Raw genomic sequence first — 14,459 nt, 5'->3', positions numbered from 1 at the left:
CCAAAGGCTAGCAACCTCAGGCATTGTAAGCTTTACCAAATTTTGATTAAATTTGCCTATCAAGACTGAATTTTACACTGTGTTTGCACAGACATTTAAATAGCACAGCTGAATCTCCCTGAAACAAAGGTCAATTAGTCTATTTAGCTGTTATTGAACAAATATTTTTTAGTGCACATAGCTGTGATTGACCAATTAGAATCAATTACTATTTCAGAGAGCTGTGTAATAGTCATGTGTGTTTGAAAAAGACAGCGTTTTCTTTTACTTGATGGCTTCACACATGTCCAGCCCCATCTTCACACAGTTATTTGCATGGTCGGTCAAAGGGTCCGGCAGCCCTGACACACAGTAATAGCAGTCGCCCAGAATCTTGATCCGCATGCAGTCGTTGTCCTGCATCAAACCAAATTAGACAGCAGTGTAAAAGACATTACATTTTGTACAGGAAAAAAAAAAAGCTCACTGGAAAAAACATACATTGACTACAACATAATCAGTTATTAATATTTTGTTTGTTCTCTTTGTTTTTGCATGTGTTCATAATTTCTTTTTATGACAGCCTGGCCAAAAATTATGTCCGTACAATTTAGCATGTTTAATTTAATTATCACAAATAAAACAATTGACTAAGCACAACCACGCAATATGCTTACTAAGTTTAACAAATGTTCCATATTTGAATAAAGGGTGATTAAAGATTTTCCTAGGCCGACATCACTTTTGGCCACTACTGTACTATGTATGTATGACAACCAGTTCTGGTGTTTCCTATGCCTGTTAGGACTTTATGATACCTTGGCTATCTGGTCAAATTTGCCGAAGAGCTCATTGAGCATGTAGACTAGCTCTCCAGGTGAACAGTCACTGGCCAAACGCGTGAATCCAACAATGTCTGCATACAGAATGCTGTGGAAAATGTTCGAGAAAACTCAAAAGGAGACTTATGCAAACTGTTAAAGAGCATGAATTTAGAATAATACACAACTTGCAAATTATTATTTTCTTAATAAACATTTGTCTTTTGTACAAATATCTGAAAGTCCTTAAACACACTGTTGTGCTGATATTCAAACCAACAGCATGTGTGATACTGCTCTTATACAAAAACACCAAACTGAACTGTTACATCTCTGAGCTGAATTAATTAATGACTTGAGTGAGCGATTCAATGACTCACTCATAAAGGCAGTCACTTAATTAGCCCCTGAATTATTATGTATTTTTTTTAAATTGGATAAGTATATTATTCTATGACTTATCCATAAAGAGAAAACCTTGTTGCATTCCTGAATAAATCAGTGTTTTTCAGTGAATCGCTGAGTGAATGATTCAGTGACTCATAAAAAGTTACTTGTTTCGTAAACAAATCGGTTCAAGTAAATGATTAAATGACTCACTCATAAAGTCATTACCTTGTTAACCTATCAATGGACCATTCAGAAAGAGTTACTGAAAAAATTGAAAGGATATTATAGGGGTAGGAAAACCGATTTAAAGCAGATAGCAGTATTGCTTTAAAAACAGCAAAGCACTTCTTGTCCTTCAATGCAATTAACAAAATTACATTTGCTTTTTGATAGAGCCTCTTCAACAGTTTGCCCTGTATAGCAGAAGATTGTGTTTGCTTTTAAATTGTAATAGAAGCATAGAAAAGTGTCTAGGCTCTTTTAGATGATAGCTACTTGTATCTTGGTTGATGAATAGCTTGTTTTTTGTGAGCAGACTGAAAGAGGGCAGGATGTTTTGATAGGATCTATTGAGGGTAGGACAGCTCAGTGGAGAGCAGGTGCAGTGTATAGGAAATATATACATATATTTTTTATTTTCTTTCTAGGCGGCCTAAAATAAATCAGCTGAGTCCAGAGATACTCTAGTATGTGTGTCATAAGTCCTACCTTACATTGGTGTGTCTCTGTACATAAAGGTTGTGGAAGTTGTTGGTGTTTTCGGCATGGCCAAAGTTAGGACCCTTCAGCCTCTGAATGATCTCTGCCTTCATCACTCTCGCGATGTGGGCGGGCAGCAGGGACAGCAAGAGGCGCTCCTATTGGTCGTAGAGAGGAGGATAGTTATTCGCCATTCCTTTGAAGGGTTTCCAAGGCTATGTTTGTAAAATAATTCAAAATCTAATTATTGATATACTGGTCAAAAGTTTCTAATAAAGATGTATTATTATATTTGAACATTTATAACATTTAATTTAAAATTACTCTTTTCTATTTGAAAATATTTTAAAATGTAATTTATTCATGTGATGTCAAGACTGAATTTTCAGCATCATTACTCCAGCCTTCAGTGTCCCATTTAGAAATCATTCTAATATGCTGATTTGCTGCACAAGAAACATTTCTTCTTATTATCAATACTGAAGAGTTATGCTGCTTAATATTTTTGTGGAAAATGTGATACACTACCATTCAAAAAAAGAAGAAATTAATACTTTTAATTGATCAAAAGTGACAGTAAAGATATTTATAATGTTACAAAAAAATCTATTTCAAATAAATGCTGTTCTTTAAAAAAAAAATGTTTACATATATATTAACCAAAGAAGGAAGATTAAGTTTGACACACTGCATTTCTCAGAACAGTGTGCTCTGTTCTTTTTTTTTTTGTACTACGTCCTTGATATTGTTCATACAGAAAATGTATATTTTTTCACATTATAAATGCTGCATACATACATACAAATACAAGTAGTATGATAGTATGTTATTTAGAACAAAGCCCTAATCTTTGAGCACTTTTTAATTTTTAATTTATTTTTGTTTACAAATGATGGATGGCTGGTGGAGCGAGAGAGAAAATTAGAGAAAAATGAAAACTGAGGTGGATGAACTGATTGAATCATAGCAGTGTAACAGATGTCTCCTGCCACTAATGAACTACCCTGATTGTAAAAGAAACATTTGTGATTCTACCAAAGAACATTTAGCCTTTGTTTGCTCAGATGTTGTTAAATTTTAGTCTACATTTATTGGGATATTATTTTTTTTATTTCAGCCAACCTGTTCTTTAGATAGCATATTGGCATTGGACATATTGGTCAACCACTATTTAAGTCAATTTTTGACCCTGGGTTAAGCAATTATTCACACTTAAAAGAGGGTTAACACAGGGTTACAGTGAATACATAAAATAAAGAAAACTATGAACAATGGGAAACATGGAAAGTCCATTAATTTATCTTTTTATTACCCGGTCACTCTACCTCGTTTTCTTTTTTCCCTCTCTTCAGAGGACATACTGCTTAATGAAGGTCAAATAAAAACATATATATATATATAATGGGGTGTGTGCCATGTGCACATTGTGACAGCAGGAAAAAAGGTGAAATCCATTAATGTACTATTATAAAAAAAAAAGGCAAATCAAAGCAGGTTGTCTACAATAATGGGTTTAAGTACTGCATGTCCTCCGGTCTGGGGGAGTGATTGCTAAAGGAAATTATGTCATTAATCCATTGTGGTTCTTTCTCTACAGTATAAATTAATATGATTTCTGCTCTGTTAAAGTGCAGAAATATTAATTTGCAAAATTGGATGTTCTTTTTGGACATCCTATCATCTGAATATTACATATTTAGAATATCACTTAGAGATTTTTAGTTAGAAGAAAATGTGGATGTGTATATTGTGGCTGGAGTGTTTCTGTGGGCTTGCTTAAGGGGCCAGTGTGATTTTTAGGGTGTTGCTATGTGGTTGCTTCTTGGCCCAAGTCGAAAGTGTCCACCATCAAGTCTAAGATTTTATGAATTCTGATTCAGTGGTTTTTTAAACACACAAAACAATTGAGACAAAAAAAAATGTTCTAAAATGTAGCTATTTTAGGGCCTTCAAAGTTTACATGTTAATTTAAGATTTCGATGAAATATGTTGATAATTATTTTTAAATGAATATATATAAATATATTCAATATTCGAGATAAAACAAACTTCTCAACAAACTGCATGATTTAAGGTATTATTCACAAGTAAGTTTAGGGGTTTGCAAATATTGTGCTGTGCTTTTTCAAACCTGAACTCTTCTAATGACAAAATATATTTCAAAGATAATGTTTTATTCACCCTTGAAATGTAAAATGAGGCATATCTGTAATTAGGCTGATGGTCTGTGCTCTACTAATGTTCTGATTGGAATGACCAAACAGTGAGCAGCCCTGCAGGAGGTAAATGAAGGAACTCCAGCATGTTTTACAATATGGCAGTTGATGATATATTGACTGAAGAGCCCCATTCTCACATACAAGAGTCAAGCATGTTGCGCATTGAGTGAGTGAGTGAAACATTGTCATTGTCTTCTTGCCTTGTGCTCTGTAAATCGCCAAGAAAGCCTGAAACACAACTCCGATAACATTCATAGAATAATGAAGCTGGGGGCATGTGCTCAACAGGCTGATATTTCACAGAGTGAGAGTGATCATTCCTGATGGAGCAGAAGTGCCGCCAGCGATCTGCCTTTATCTCGCTGCTCATATTTCACTCACTCAGCCATCGCCACGGAGAAACACTTTCTCATTATTTCACACAAAACAACAATAAGCAAAACTATCCCAGGCAAGAGGGGCGCCCGGTACAAACTTCCGCCCCACCCGTATCCAACAGGAAACAGAGTGCGGGGGGGGGGGCTGACGGACAAATTTAACTCTCGGCCCCCTCCGCCTTCAAATATTAGTCACCCATTGTGGTGATATAATGATCTCTTCAATACAGCTGCAGGAATGAGTCATGCTCAAACCTATCCGATACCTCCCCAATCGAGGCCTACATTAACTTCCTGTCCCCTGAAGGACCGGGCACCACGCAGTTCAGCACTGTTTATCTGTTCTTTGAAAAAAACGTGGTACAGGCAATCTGTTCATCCCTCTAGTCGTACCTGCTGATGCTTCTCAGATTCCAGTTTGATCGGAGACTTGATGCAGTTGCAGGTGTCGTGGTACGTCTGTTTAAGAGCCAAATCCATCAGGTGTTTGTGATAGGCTCCCGCCACATTTCCACAGATGAAGATGATGATATTAGCAAGGATCTACACAGACACGCAAACAGCTTTAGTCAGGGGTATAACAGAGAAACTGCATGCTCTGGACTCTGGATGTTACAGACACTGTTCTTAAAAAAAGAAAGGTTACACTTTATTTTAAGGTGTCTGTGTTACAGTGTAATTATACATTTAAGTACAGAATAATAATAAGTAACTACATGTATCTACAGTATCATCTATCTATCTATCTATCTATCTATCTATCTATCTATCTATCTATCTATCTATCTATCTATCTATCTATCTATCTATCTATCTATAAACAATATGATATATATATATACTGACAGATTGATAAATAGGTCATTCATATCCTGTGTTTCCTACAAATAGACTAATTTGTGGAGGTGCACCACAGAATCAACACCGGCCACCACATATTGTGTTTCGTTATTCGTTTATTTTTTCTGCTCTCCGTCCGTCTCTCTGTCACTCACGCGTCTCTCTCTCTCACACACAAGCACGCACACACACACACACACACACACACACACACACACACACACACACACACACACACACACACACACACACACACACACACACACACACACACACACACACACACAGCCCCTTCCCTCCGTGCACACCGCGTCTGTCTCCATTAAAATGAGATCATCCCTGGAAGTCCGGAAGCTTGGTCTATTTGGTGCAGAGAAGACGGCTGGCGAAATTCACAAGTTTACGAAAGGTTGGTATCTCGTGAACACCTTTACAAAATCACACATTAAAAAGTGCTATAAAAATTATTTTACATTCTGAATTCAATGTTGTCAGTGTGTTAATGTTGGAGTCCCGAACCGACCCTTAGCAAACAAGCGATTGCGCCTTCTTTAGAAAGTTAACTAGTCGCAAGTTTGCAGTAAAATGCAGTTGGGTTATCTTGGTCAAAACACTATATGTAGCAGCTGTGAATCAAATAAACGTATTATAAATAATGTTATGTAATTTTTTTACTCTTACACTGAATGTTTGCTGTTTCAATCCAGATGAGTATTGAAAAGTGTTTTCCGCGACCGAAAAAGGCACGTGTTAAGGATGAGACCAGCCTGAAACGGAGGTATCAGTGTGAAACAGAGCTGAACAGTCCGACCAGTGTAATTAGTTATGTTATAAATAATATTTACAAGTTTCAACCAGTGCTGCTCAAGCAGAAAGACAGGGTCAGGGAGAGAAAGAGATAGATTCGTTAGGCATTGAAGAAAGAGTAGGAGAGGAGGACAGCATCCAGGACTTCCCTTATGATAGGGAATTAGAATCTCTTTTTTAGCAAGCCCAGCAAAATCAGGTGCTCTGACAAAAGTTGCAGACTTTGTAGCAAGTAGGCTGTTTATCCTACATTTACAATAGGGTGTGAAATTTGTACAGCTGTGGGATTTGTATAGGGTGTGAATTTTGTATAGAAGATGTGTAGATTTTTGGTACGGCGTGTGGATTTTGTAGAGGTGAAGAAATTTTAATGAGTGTGAATTTTGTATAGGGCGTTAAATGTGTGGATTTTGGGTTGGGCGTGTGGATTTTGTGAGGGTGTGAATCATTTTGGATTATTATTTATTCTAAAAAAGTTCTGTGTAACGAATTATTAACGAAGGAATTATTTTGATTATATATATATTTTTTTTTTAACACACACACACGCACGCACGCACGCACGCACGCACGCACGCACGCACGCACGCACGCACGCACGCACGCACGCACGCACACACACAGACACACACACACACACACACACACACACACACACACACACAAACAGCATTTCTTTGCAAAATACTGACATAATGTGAACTCTTATATTAATTTGTCTAATATGTTGAAATAAATATCTTAATATATTTTTTTAATTACAGTAATCATTATGAAATAATGCCACAATGCATTAAATATAAATGGTCCTAAAATCTGAAAGGCTTTTTTTTTTAGCAAAATATAATTTCTTGTATATTGTCAAATATAGTGAGAGAGAGGTGAGTTCTCAGAAAACCATACTTCCACGCAAGTGTATATAAATTATCAATATGGTAATGGATATGTTAAATATTTAGCATTGAATTAATGTGGAGACTCAGTATGTACTCAATACGGCATTGGCATACAGTATAAAACAAGTAATGAATGCAGTAAATTGCTTCATAGGTACAGGAGCACATTACTGCCAGACCACAGACACTTTAGGAAAATATGCACAGCAACCAAATGGCTTTTGAGTTTCAAATGGCAGAAGTAAGCGCATTAGCGCAAGATATAATCAGTATAAGGATCTAGAGAGTGATGTGTCTCTATATTGATTCGAAAGATATTGATCTTCAGGAAAAGTGAATTTAGTTCAGCCCACAAAAAGCTTTCAACGGCCTCTTGCTTCATGTCAGACTGAACAAATATCAGTACAGTACTGAATATGGTGCTGTTATCTTTAACAAAAGAGCAGGGCGTGTCACGATTTGGTTATGTTTCATGTTCCTGTTTTATGTCTGTCATGTGTTACCTTGTCTGATGTGTCATGTTGTCATTGGTTCATTGTTTCATTGTTCACAGGTGTCCCTTGTCTTGTCATTAGTCTTGTGTGTATTTTATCCCTCATGTTTGCCATGTTTCTTGGTCAAGTTTTGTTCCACTGTACCAATGTTTGTTAAGCTTTATTTTCATGTTTATGTTTTGCTCTAATTTCATGCCATGCCACGCCATGCTTTTGTTTTCAGTTCATCCCATGCTTTTGTTTTATGTTTGTTCACGTTATCCTAAATAAACTGCACTTGGGTTCTCATCTACACTTACCTCCAGTAGATTCCATTACAGAAAACTTGACCTACAAGGAACCCAGCGGTTGCCCACCTGAATCTACGCCAGGGGAATGGTCCCCTGGAAACCTATGTGGAGAAATTTTGTGGACTCAGTCACCTGGTAGATTTTAATGATGTAGCTTTAGAGGACCTTTTTAGGTTTGGACTAGACAAACCCTTGTACTCTGGACTGCCTGGGGGGAAAATTCATTTCTCCATTGAGCAATACATTGACTATGCCTTGTTGTTGAGTGGCTCAACTTTTACTGTGGGTTTTGTGGACGAGGAGCCCCGCAAAACCACAGTACCCTCCAAGCCAGAGCCTCTTCATGTCATGCATGCCAAGCCTGAGACTCTTCACGTCACGCCTGCCGAGCCTGAGCCTCTTCACATCATGCCTGCCAAGCCTGAGCCTCTTTACGTCATGCCTGCCAAGCCTGAATCTCTTCACGTCATGCCTGCTGAGCCTGAGTCTTCACGTCACGCCTGCCGAGCCAGAGCAGTAGATACCTGATTAAGGCCATGGAGACCGTGCCTCCCTGGCCCCCTGCACTGCCGGCTCCTCTCTGGCCCCCTGTACTGCCCTGGCTTCCTACACTGCCGGCTCCGCCCTGGCTTCCTGAACTGCCGGCTGCGCCCTGGCTTCCTGAACTACCCTGACTTCCTGCACTGCCGGCTCCGCCCTGGCTTCCTGAACTACCATGGCTTCCTGCACTGCCGACCACGGCCGATGTCCGCCCATTCTCCATGGCCCAGGCCCAACATGCCACGGTCCTAGCCCTATTTCCCTGCACGGGCATGGCCCACCATCCCTCCCCCAAGAATGCCCTCCAGGACTTTATGTTTTGTTATGTTTCATGTTGGGCGGTGGGGGATATGTCACGATTTGGTTATGTTTCATGTTCCTATTTCATATCTGTCATGTGATCCCCTGTTCAAGTCATGTGATCCTGCAATGTGTTCCCTTGTCTGATGTTTCATGTTGTCATTGGTTCATTGTTCACAGGTGTCCCTTGTCTTGTCATTTGTCTTGTGTGTATTTTAGCCCTAATGTTTGCTATGTGTCTTGGTCAACTTTTGTTCCACTGTACCACTGTTTGGTAAGCTTTATGTTTATGTTTTGCTCTAAGTTCATACCACGCCATGCTTTTGTTTTGAGTTCATGCCACTCCACGCCACGCCATGCTTTTGTTTTATGTCAGTTCACGTTATCCTAAATAAACTGCACTTGGGTTCTCATCTACACTTGCCTCTAGTGGACTCCATTACAGCGTGTTAGATAATTAGGTTTATTTGCAATAACTGAAACTCTATGCATAAGGCATTTGAAATTTGAAATATATATGTAATTGAATTGTATTTTATATCAAATAAATAAATATAAAACAGGCTTTTTCTTTAATTAAAATTTAATTTATTTTTTAACTTCATTTGTTTTTCTGAAATATGATCTGGACAGGTTCTTGACAAATTCTGAGATTTACCCATATAGTAGATGAGTTTAACAATACTATTATGAATGAATAGGTCATAAATATTTATTAGGTTGGTACGAATGCTTGATACTATGAACCAGGTCCTGTAGCAATAATTAGTTTTATTTCATTTTATTTTTTTGGCCCCATGTACTTCCATAGTAAGCGTATTACTGTAATTGCATTTTTTTACAAAGGGGATTGAGGGATGAGTAAAAATAATTTTCTGTGGTAATTGACACAATACGAGAAATGCAGTCACAATAAAGCTTAATTTGCATTGAGCCTGGGAACATTCTTTAATTTGCCCCATTTTTGAGGTCAATCTTGTCTGAGCCTCTTTTAGACACATCAAATTTGTAACTTCTCCATGGCAACCTCCGCACACGCATTTGAGATCAGCACAGGGCGTTAGTGTTATAGTAAGGACTGCGAGTAAGACCAGAAGAGGTTGTTAAAGGGATAGTTCACCCAAAGATGAAAATTAGCCCATGATTTACTCACTCAAGTTATCTTAGGTACGACATTCTTCTTTCAAACGAATACAATCGGAGTTATATTAAAAAATGTCCTGGCTCTTCCAAGTTTTATAATGGCAGTGAATGGCCGTTTCTGTTTTGAAATCCATAAAAGTTCAACTATCCATCATAAAAGTGTTCCACACGGCTCTGGGGGGTTAATAAAGGCCTTCTATAGTGAAGCTATGCATTTGTATAAGAAAAATATTCATAGTAAAATTCTAACTTTCGGCCAAACGGCCATACGCAACTTATGACGTCAGAAGTAGCATAGTGCGTTCATGGCATAGCGTAAATATCAGCAGTATGTCGCATTATTCGCGTAAGTTGAGCTTTACAGTTAAGTTGAATCCGTATGTTCGTTTGGCCGGAAGCTAGTTATTTTACTTTATAAAGTTTTAAATATGGATATTTTTCTTACACAAATGCATGGCTTCGCTTCAGAAGGACTTTTTTTAAAGCCCAGAGCCGTGTGGAGCTCTTTTATGATGGATAGATGCACTTTTATGGACTTCAAAACAGAAACGGCCATTCACTGCCATTATAAAGCTTGGAAGAGCCAGGATATTTTTTTTATATAACTCTGATTGTATTCGTCTGAAAGAAGAATGTCATATACACCTAGAATGACTTGAGGGTGAGTAAATCATGGGCTAATTTACATTTTTGGGTGAACTATCCCTTCAAGGTTCACCCCAGACTGCACAAAGGCGTCTGTCATTTTCATTAGTCGACAACCTCCAGCTAATATCACTCACTGACATTTTGTAGCAGATTAAACATCATTCACTTCTGCCAATTACACAACCCTCTTCATCAATTAGGAACACAGTCAACAAAGAGCTTCTTAACAACATCCCGCCATCTGAAGGTACATTGTTTGGCTTCCAGAAATTGATCTTGACTAATCGAACATTAACTTGACATACTACAGGACAACCACATTTGCCTTGAAACTCTTTCTGGCTGCGTCTATACTGAAAGCAGCTGTGTTGTTATCAGTCAGTGACTTCAACAGAAACAGGAACCTGCTTTCAAGCAGGATTCCAAGACAATATAATTTAGCATTAAATATCTGCAATAAAGAGATTATCATAAACTTTGAGCAGGGAGGTGAAACTGCTGCCACTCCACTCCACTCCGCTCACATAATGTGTTCCAGACCAATGTGTGTTGCTCATAGGAAATATGGATGGTTTTTAATGTCCAACAGTGTGTGTTGGACATTGTCCAACCAAGTCCAAGAAGAGTATATCTATATTTTTTTCTCTTAAAGTAAATTCTCGTCACAGTATAATTTCCACAGCATCTCAAATAATGTATTGTATTGTGTATATTAGCATTGGGTGATGGAAATGAACTTTATGAATTTTAACATTTTAGTAATAATAGACTGACTTTGTCTGACTAGGGATAATTTCATCCAGTTACAATTCATCCCAAACTTAAAAACAACAACAACAACAACAACAACAACAACAACAACAACAACAACAACAACAACAACAACAACGAAATTATAAATTACATTTTGCATAAAGACAAATTTCCCCCAAATTCTAACATATTTAAAAAAAAAATCATAATCAGTGTTATTTTATTATTACTTATTAAAGTATTTATTCATATTTTGAACTTTATGTTCAAATTTCATTTTAATTTAATTTTAAGTTTTAGAAATTGTTACATGCTTTTGTCATAGTGTTTTTAAAAACAATTTTATTAAGCTTTTTAATTATTTTATTAATTTTAGTTTTCTTCATTTTAGTACTTAGTACTAATTTCTAAGTTTTCCATCTAACATTATATTTTGATTCAGCTTGATTTTGAATTTTGTTAAAAATAACAAATGAATCATTTTAAATTAATAAATTAATAAGCTAATTAACAGCAATTTTAATCATTTAAATAAAGCAACATTTCAATAATATTTTTTTGTATTACAAAAGTTTTTAAAGTGTTAAATAGCATGCTGTGATGAAAATAACATTTTAACAGCATTTTATGTATTCAAAACACATACAATTAAATAGTATTTTCACCCTTTTTTGGTTGCAGCTTGTTTGGAAATGGCAAAATAACATAATCTGCTCTCAAGTGATATTAACCAAAGACCACACGACGAGCATCTCTCTCTCTCTCTCTCTCTCTCTCTCTCTCTCTCTCTCTCTCTCTCTCTCTCTGTCTCTCTCTCTCTCTCTCTCTCTCTCTCTCTCTCTCTCTCTCTCTCTCTCTCTCTCTCTCTCTCTCTCTCTCTCTCTCTCTCTCTCTTTTCAAGCGTGTGCTATTTCAGGCCTGGTCCACCTGCCATGAGACACACCTGTATCTCACTGGGAGAGTTTTATAGGACAGATCCTTCGAGAGCAGACTTCTTCTGGCTGTAATCACTGAACAAGAGGAAAAGGGCAGGCAAGTAAATGAGCACAGTGCCGGGTCTGTGGGGAACCATAGCTTAATTACAAAACACTGGCATGTGACATCATCTCAACAACTGTGTCTGTGACCCAGACAGATGTGACCCTGTTTGATAATTTTTCAGTCTCTGATTAACTCGAGACCTTCTTTTAAGTATGTCAGCAGTAAATGTCCCGAAAGTGACGTACAAAGCCTTTAAAGGCTCTAACAAACAAGGTATGACCTGGAGCTCTTGAGAGCGCCTTACATAAAAAGGTTCTAATAAGAGCGGCAGGAAGCTTGATTAACTGTTAGTGCTGAATGTGAAGGGTCGTTAAGGTTGGTTTTTAATGAAGCTCTTCTACTGTTGGAGAATAGTGTGGAGGACTGACTGCGGTCTAAGTGTTTACCGATCTAAAGGAGCATTATTTTTAAGGTATTAAATTGGATTGGATAACAAGTTTAAAACAACATCCTATGTTCTTCCACTACTCGATTCTTGAATGTAATGCTCCTGTCTCTTGAACACAACATGATGACAGCCAGTATTTTTGTGTTTCTGTGGACCATGTGACTAGAGTGTTTCCTTGGTAACATGCGCTGTGTTTAGGTCTGGTCTGGAATACATTTCTGCTTGAGATCTGCTTAGGAAAAATAAAGGATCTGGAAAATCGATTGAAAGGTAGGCATGAATTATTATTTAAGAGTTACATAAGACTCTTTAGTACAGTAGCAGAACAAAAAAAAAAACAGTGAAGGGAAGTGCAATCAACATAGTTGATATGTACATTTATAAAGCTAAAAAGAGATATAGTGATAGTATACATTGGGAAGATTGGGGCAAGTTGTCACACCTTTTACTCCAGTCTAATTTTCTCAGGAATGTTTCATGTTTAAAGGTCATCTTCTGCATAGACACATACGTTAGAGTCCTGGCTATTTTCACTGTTATTGGCCAGAAAATAAGGTACAATTAATCAACACACACTGACCTTTTATGACAACATGCAAAGGATATTGCTCTTATGGCAGGACGTGTTGTGTCAGCATGTTATATGAGGCAAGTTGTCAGAGTTGAATTGGATTTTTTTTAAACATGAAATACAAAAAAAGGTTGATATTTAGTGGAAGTTCAGCTAAATTAAAAAAGTATAATAATTATGAAACTTACAATTTTATGAAATTATGAAACAACTTAATATGTGAAACAGCTAAAATGTTAAAGGCTAAAGTAAAAAAAATAATATCAAAACAGCATTTTGGCCAGCAGATTTGGTAACTAATAAATTAAATTTAAAATGTATGTGACAACTTGCCCCAACAAGACATTAAAAAAGCCTGCATTAAAAAAAGGTCTAAAATAAATATATGGTGATATTTGAATTTTAGTTTCCACACTTATGTAGGGTTGAAAATGAACAAAGAAAGAAACAAACATGATTCATTTAAATACTTCGTTTCCTCCAATAAATTTTTGCATCTGATAGGGAAACTCCTACAAATGGATATGCAGTAAGGTCAGCGGCAAAAATAACCACGCTTGTGTCCACGCCTTTTCCGCACTAAATTTTCACTGCGTATCTTTAGTAAATCCTGACAGTAGTTTTTTAACACTAAAAGAGGGTTTGCAAGCTGTTAGTAATTATGTAGTTTTCTTCTTGGGGCTTTGCTCTTCCTCTCTATCTGAGGTCTGCCTTCCATCTCTCTTTCTCTCTACTCTCTCTCTATCCCTCAGGTAACATTTTACAAACATTAGGTACAATTAATGGTATATGATTTCATCATCTCCTTAAATTTAAATTACAAATGACGTGCTTACCAGTTTTGAGTTGGTATTAACTTTAAAGTGCTACCTATTGCAATACAATATTGTCACACTATAGCAACACTCTCCCACATATTTTGCTAATATAAACGCGCTTACTTCCGTCATTGGTGTAAGTAGCAGTGGGTGGTAATACACAATAAAAATCTACAGATTTACACTATCATACTGATAACGTTTCTTTAGTCATATGGCAATTCTGCAGCCTGAACCACTGTAGTGAAACCACCCTTACATTTGCAGTCTTTGCACTTGACCTTATATTATACATTAATATTATATTTGCCTGTAACCTGTTTTATATTGTTGAGAAGTGGGAAGGTTTAGGGTAGGATGGGGTTAGTTGCTCCAAAATTTAAAAGTACCAATATATAATATGCAAATGTAAATAATTAAATGCATCTTTATCTATTTAAAAGAT

At 36.9% G+C, this 14,459-nt stretch overlaps 1 protein-coding gene across 2 annotated transcripts in view; it reads right to left on the bottom strand.

Moving 5' to 3' along the window:
• The window catches only part of adcy2b (adenylate cyclase 2b (brain)), a 92,019-nt gene that overhangs the window by 18,374 nt on the left and 59,186 nt on the right, over nucleotides 1-14,459 (bottom strand). For both annotated transcript variants that reach the window (XM_077196424.1, XM_077196425.1), the window contains exons 4-7: nucleotides 4,879-5,028; nucleotides 1,899-2,047; nucleotides 798-909; nucleotides 269-396 (exon numbers count right to left, since the gene is read on the bottom strand). In XM_077196424.1, coding sequence (XP_077052539.1) covers nucleotides 269-396; nucleotides 798-909; nucleotides 1,899-2,047; nucleotides 4,879-5,028 — 539 coding nt within the window. The remainder of the gene's footprint in view (nucleotides 1-268; nucleotides 397-797; nucleotides 910-1,898; nucleotides 2,048-4,878; nucleotides 5,029-14,459) is intronic.

Source organism: Siphateles boraxobius, unplaced genomic scaffold (assembly GCF_051911475.1).
Source record: "Siphateles boraxobius isolate OS27281-9 unplaced genomic scaffold, OSU_SipBor_1 35, whole genome shotgun sequence".
Taxonomy (NCBI): Eukaryota; Metazoa; Chordata; class Actinopteri; order Cypriniformes; family Leuciscidae; genus Siphateles; species Siphateles boraxobius.
Note: the sequence above shows the minus strand (reverse complement) of the source record. Positions and strands in the feature narration are given on the sequence as shown.